General features: G+C 51.1%; 1 protein-coding gene across 1 annotated transcript; it reads left to right on the forward strand.

Annotated features, from left to right (window-relative positions):
* The first annotated feature begins 397 nt into the window (after nucleotides 1-397).
* On the forward strand, nucleotides 398-4,624 carry DMRT2 (doublesex and mab-3 related transcription factor 2). Its single transcript, XM_017808104.1, has 4 exons — nucleotides 398-594; nucleotides 1,170-1,535; nucleotides 1,645-1,747; nucleotides 3,330-4,624. The coding sequence occupies exons 2-4, from the start codon at nucleotides 1,188-1,190 to the stop codon at nucleotides 4,343-4,345; spliced, it is 1,467 nt and encodes a 488-aa protein (XP_017663593.1). The 5' UTR covers nucleotides 398-594; nucleotides 1,170-1,187; the 3' UTR covers nucleotides 4,346-4,624.
* The last annotated feature ends 324 nt before the right edge of the window (nucleotides 4,625-4,948 follow it).

The following is a 4,948-nucleotide window of genomic DNA, read 5'->3' on the forward strand; positions in this document are numbered from 1 at the left end:
GCTCCCCGGTTAGGGGGGCACTGCTCGCCCGTGGCGCGGGTTTCTTAGCTCTCACAATCGAACGCTTTACAGTCTTTTCTCCCTTCCTTGCCCTTCCCACTCCTTTTTCTCCCCAAAACGAAAGCCCACCGTCCACCAGCGTTTCCCGCCCGACGCGGCCGCCTCCGCGCCCTCCGCGCGCCCGCACCCACGAGCGGGCGGCCGGCACGCGAGCGAGGGGGCGGGGCCTCGGCGGCGTAGGCCAATGGGAACGGCGGCCGCGAGGCGGGCGGCCAATGGGCGGCGCGGGCGGCGGCGGCGGGCGCTGATAACGCGGCGGGGCGGCGGCGGCGGGCGCTGCTCCTCGGGGCGGGCGGGGGCCGCGTCGGTGCCAGTACCGTCCCGGGCCCTGGGGCGGAGGGCGCGCACCCACAGCCGCGCACGGCACAGACCCGCCGCACCGCGACATAGCTATCCCCTGACGGCTGTCGGGGAGCCTGGCAGTCCCCAGGTGCGCGGATCGGGAGTCCCGTGCCTCCGGGCGGTCTTAGCCAGCGGCACCTAGCGAACTGCGGAAGCGGGGGGGCTGCGTGCTGCCTGCACCACCTGCCTTCGGTAAGTGCAGTGGGCAGGAGGAGGGACGGGGAGGTCGTGTGGGAGAAGGTGGGGGTCCGAGGGCGCAGCTTCCACAGAGAGCTCCAGGAGCCCACACTGCCCCTGTGTACTGGAGCGGACAGCGGCGTGGTGTCAAGCCCACCTGTCCTCTACCTGTCTCCCAAGTCTGAACGCAGCTGGCAGGAGGGTTGTCAGTGTCCTGTTTTAAGCAAGCCCCTGTCAAGACCTGACATACTCTCAGCCCTGTGGCGCTGGGCATTGCCCTGGGGCGGTGCCTCCCGCATCCTCCGCCGCTGGAGACGAGCTCCTGCCTGCGGCGGGCGAGTGTAGTTCCCCGGCGAGCTGGGGCGGGCGCAGGGGAAGGCGTCCGTCGTGACTAAACTGAGTCTTCTGTGCGACACGGGCAAGAGACTCAAGCAGGCAGTAAGGGGGAAGATGATATTCCAAGCAGGCTTTGCTGTGACTTCGCGACGGGGGCGCATCTCGGCGGGGCTGCCAGCGGGCACCTCGGAAGCCGAGTGTGCCCTGGCTGCCGTTCGACCGCGGAGGCGGGAGGCCTGACTCCTCTCTTGCAGCTGTGCCGCTGAAGAGCCATGGCTGAAGGACGCGCCGCCGCCGACTGGGAGATCGACGTGGAGAGCCTGGAGGGGGAGCCGGGCGAGCCACCGGGCGCGCCGCGCAGCAGCACCGGCCTGGAGGAGGAAGAGGAAGAGGAGGAAGGCGAGGAGGGTGCGGCGGCTCCGCGGCGGGGCGAGCCTCGGAAGCTGAGCCGCACGCCCAAATGCGCCCGGTGCCGCAACCACGGCGTGGTGTCGTGCCTGAAGGGACACAAACGGTTCTGCCGGTGGCGCGACTGCCAGTGCGCCAACTGCCTGCTGGTGGTGGAGCGGCAGCGCGTCATGGCCGCCCAGGTGGCGCTCCGACGGCAGCAGGCCACCGAGGTGAGGGGGCACGGGACGGGATGGGACGGGACGGGATGGGACGGGACTGGACGGGACGAGACAGGACGGGCGGTCCCGCTCTGACGGCGCCGCCTGATCGCTCTCCTAGGACAAGAAGGGGCTGACGGGGAAGCAGGCGAGCCTGGAGCGCAAAGCTGTCTACCAGAGGCACGTCAGAACGCCCAGCCTCTTGGCCAAGAGCATCCTGGAAGGTAAGCACTTCCCCCATCCCTCCACGGGCTGCCCTCAGCCCTCCGGCACCCGCTCTGCCCCTGTAAGACCCGCACCTCCAGTCCGAGGCGCGTCTGCTGCGGGACGCGCGTGAAATGCGGCGTCATTCCCGAAACAGGCGTTAAAGCGCGTCCCGCTACCAGTGCCGGGCGGCGGAGGATCCTGCCCTTCGAGGCCGGAATCAGTGTGGCAGAATTTCAGTTCTTTGCCCCCTCCGCCCAAAATGATGCCTGAAATGCTAGCAACGGTAGTTTGAAATTTGAGAGTTACTGTTACAAGCTGACATTCTTTTTACATGACTACCCAGCAGCGTTCTGCAGTGCACGGCAATTTATTCACAGGGTCATTTATTCACGAGTGTTTTTATGAGCAAATGAGTAAATCGATGATTTTTTTTTCTTTTGATCTGAACGCCTAACACAGCAACACCGTTTGCAACATTATCAATAGTAAGATATGCATAATAGGGTGCTCAATTTTTTTTCCCTGTCCAAAGTGTTAACTGTGGAAGAATGATATTTTAAAGATGAAAATTTTATTGAGATGGTGTATTTTTTGTTCCCCACTTCCTTTTGAGATCGTGCACAAATTTATTTCTATGTCTGCTTTAATTACTTTCCAAACTGAAGGCCTGTAAAGCACTTCTCAAATCCACTTTTTTTTTTCCAAAATAGAAAACTCTTTTCTTTGCCTGTGCAAGCTCAATTAAAATTTTGTCTTCTTAGAAACCTCTAACTTTTGTCTATAGTTCACTCTTTTGAAAACTCTTCTGTATTCTTTCCTCTGATCTGTTTTGACTATCTTTTTCTTTTCTCCTAGTTTTCCTTGGAATTTTCTACCATCTGTAGCAATATCTGTACATAGTCATTCATCTTTAGAAAATAGAAAAGATGTCAGCTGTAGGTACAGATATCTTCCTTGGGAAAACTGTGTAAGAGGAATAGGAGTGAAAACAGGTAAAACCCTGTTCTCCTTACTCATGTAAGTAGTTCCATCAATTCAATGAGATTACTTGTCTGGGTAGAGCAAACAGGATTGGACTCTATCTGCTATATTAAATGAATCCAAGTAGCTTGGTAATTGAATACACTGGAAACTGGATTTCTATGTTTTATCTTAGTTTTCTTTTAGTTCTGAAGAAATAAAATATTTGAATGCTTTCCGTATGTGTTAAAAGTGAATGGCTATCTCCTTAAGCTGTGAGATGGCATACCAGTCATAACACAGCAGGGCTTTGCCTTTTTCTTTTTTTCCGCTGCCCCTAATCTGTTCTTTTGGAAACACTTTTTAAAAAGTTACTAATCAGTAAGCTTTGAAGGATACTACATGTGTCAGAGGAGCAGGGCTTGCTTATCTGCATTGAGGAACTTGTACTGAACGTGCCTGTTGGTAGATTGCTAAGCCTCTGTGTCACGGTGACTTCTGTGGGAGCTGATGGTGCCCAGGGTCTGCAGCGAGTGCTCAGCACCTAGTGGGACTGGTTCCAAATGGGGCTCTTGTACAAACATAGCTTTCATGTTTTTCTTATGTGGCTTCATTCCTAATGCTGCTTTGTTGTTTTAGGTTACCGTCCTATTCCAACAGACCCTTACCTGAGAGGGAATTCACCCTTGCCACCCCCTGTCAGTGACAGGATGAGAAAGAGACGGGCTTTTGCTGATAAAGAGTTGGAGAACATTATGCTAGAGAGAGAGTATAAAGAGAGAGAGATGATGGAAGCTACACAAGCAGCTGCCCTTTTTCTCCCTAACCGCATAGTCCATGGAGCTGACTACAACTCATATAAAACAGCCTTCAACACTATTCAAGTTGATGGTCCAAACAAGGAGTTTTGCAATTTTTTACCAACCTGCCTTGATCTAACGATGCAGTATTCAGGATCCAGCAACATGGAGCTAATTTCTTCAAATGTCAGTGTAGCTACTTCCTACAGGCAGTATCCCCTGCCTTCTAGGTTCTTAGTGTGGCCAAAATGTGGCCCCATTAGCGATGCTCTTCTCTACCAGCAATGCCTCTTAAATGCTAGTACTGTCCAAGCTCTCAAACCTGGGGCAGTTTGGGATGCCAAAGTCCCACAAAGTCAAGACTGTCCAAACACTGAGCATGACATCATGCCTCCGAAACTGGAAAATTCACTTATTCTGACTCACACGCAAGACATTCAGCAGTCACGTAATGAAATACTTTGCCTTCCTCAGGAAGCTCGGGAGAGGTCAGCTTTCTCTCCTCCAAAAAGGACTTTCTCGCAGATTTCTGATAAGGATTCTCTGTCTCCTCAGGAGCAGGTATTAAGCAAGATAAGCAAAAGCAGTACCAAACCTCCTGCCCCGCTCAAATACAGCCCATTTCAGTCACTGTTCCAGCAGACATTTTCTGACAGATCAGGAGCAGAGTTAAGAACATCATTTGTGAAAGAGACTTTTGAAGATGCTTCTAAGAAATACAGAGAGTGTGCTGTTAAAGAGAACCAAAAGTACAAGTTTACCGTAGACAAATGTGCAAAAGACTTCTTTGGGGCCACAACAAAACTTTCAACAACTGAACCACTGTCATTTTCAGTTGAATCCATCCTTAAATGACCTTCTTGTGCAGGTACTAATGTCTCTCAATGAATAAACTATATCGTCAGAGTAGAGAGTAAGTTTTGCCTTCTGCCGAATTGCCACTGCCTGCGTTATCTCTTAAAAGATTTTTAAGATGAATTTCTGCTGTAAATGGTAATTCCTTCTTTTATCTCAAAATTATATACATAAATATGCATGTTTTCTGAAAAAAATTCGATTTTTAAAAATTAAAACCACATGTATAGATTGGTAAGTGTTGTTATTTTAAGCAGCACTGCAAACCATTCAATAAAATGAGTTTACTTATAAGCATAGACTGATCTCTGTCTTGTCTCTAGCATCTCACGGGGAAGTATGTCCTACTTTCAGAATATGCTTTTTATTTTATCTGCCATTATAAATGTACTTACTGTGGTTAGTACTTAATTGCATTGCTGTGGTAAGTGGTCATTTTTGCTCTGCACACCCAATAACTATGAGAAGAGGTAATAACTGTGCATGTAAGCTAGTGTGAATTCCAAAGACTTTTTATTTATTTAAGTGGTGTTTGGATCAGATTTCATATGCTGTTCTTATTTTGAAAGGGAAGTGCGTGCTAGTGTAAAAGAGTAGTCTATT

This window comes from Lepidothrix coronata, unplaced genomic scaffold (genome assembly GCF_001604755.1).
Source record: "Lepidothrix coronata isolate B3197 unplaced genomic scaffold, Lepidothrix_coronata-1.0 Scaffold22, whole genome shotgun sequence".
Classification (NCBI taxonomy): domain Eukaryota; kingdom Metazoa; phylum Chordata; class Aves; order Passeriformes; family Pipridae; genus Lepidothrix; species Lepidothrix coronata.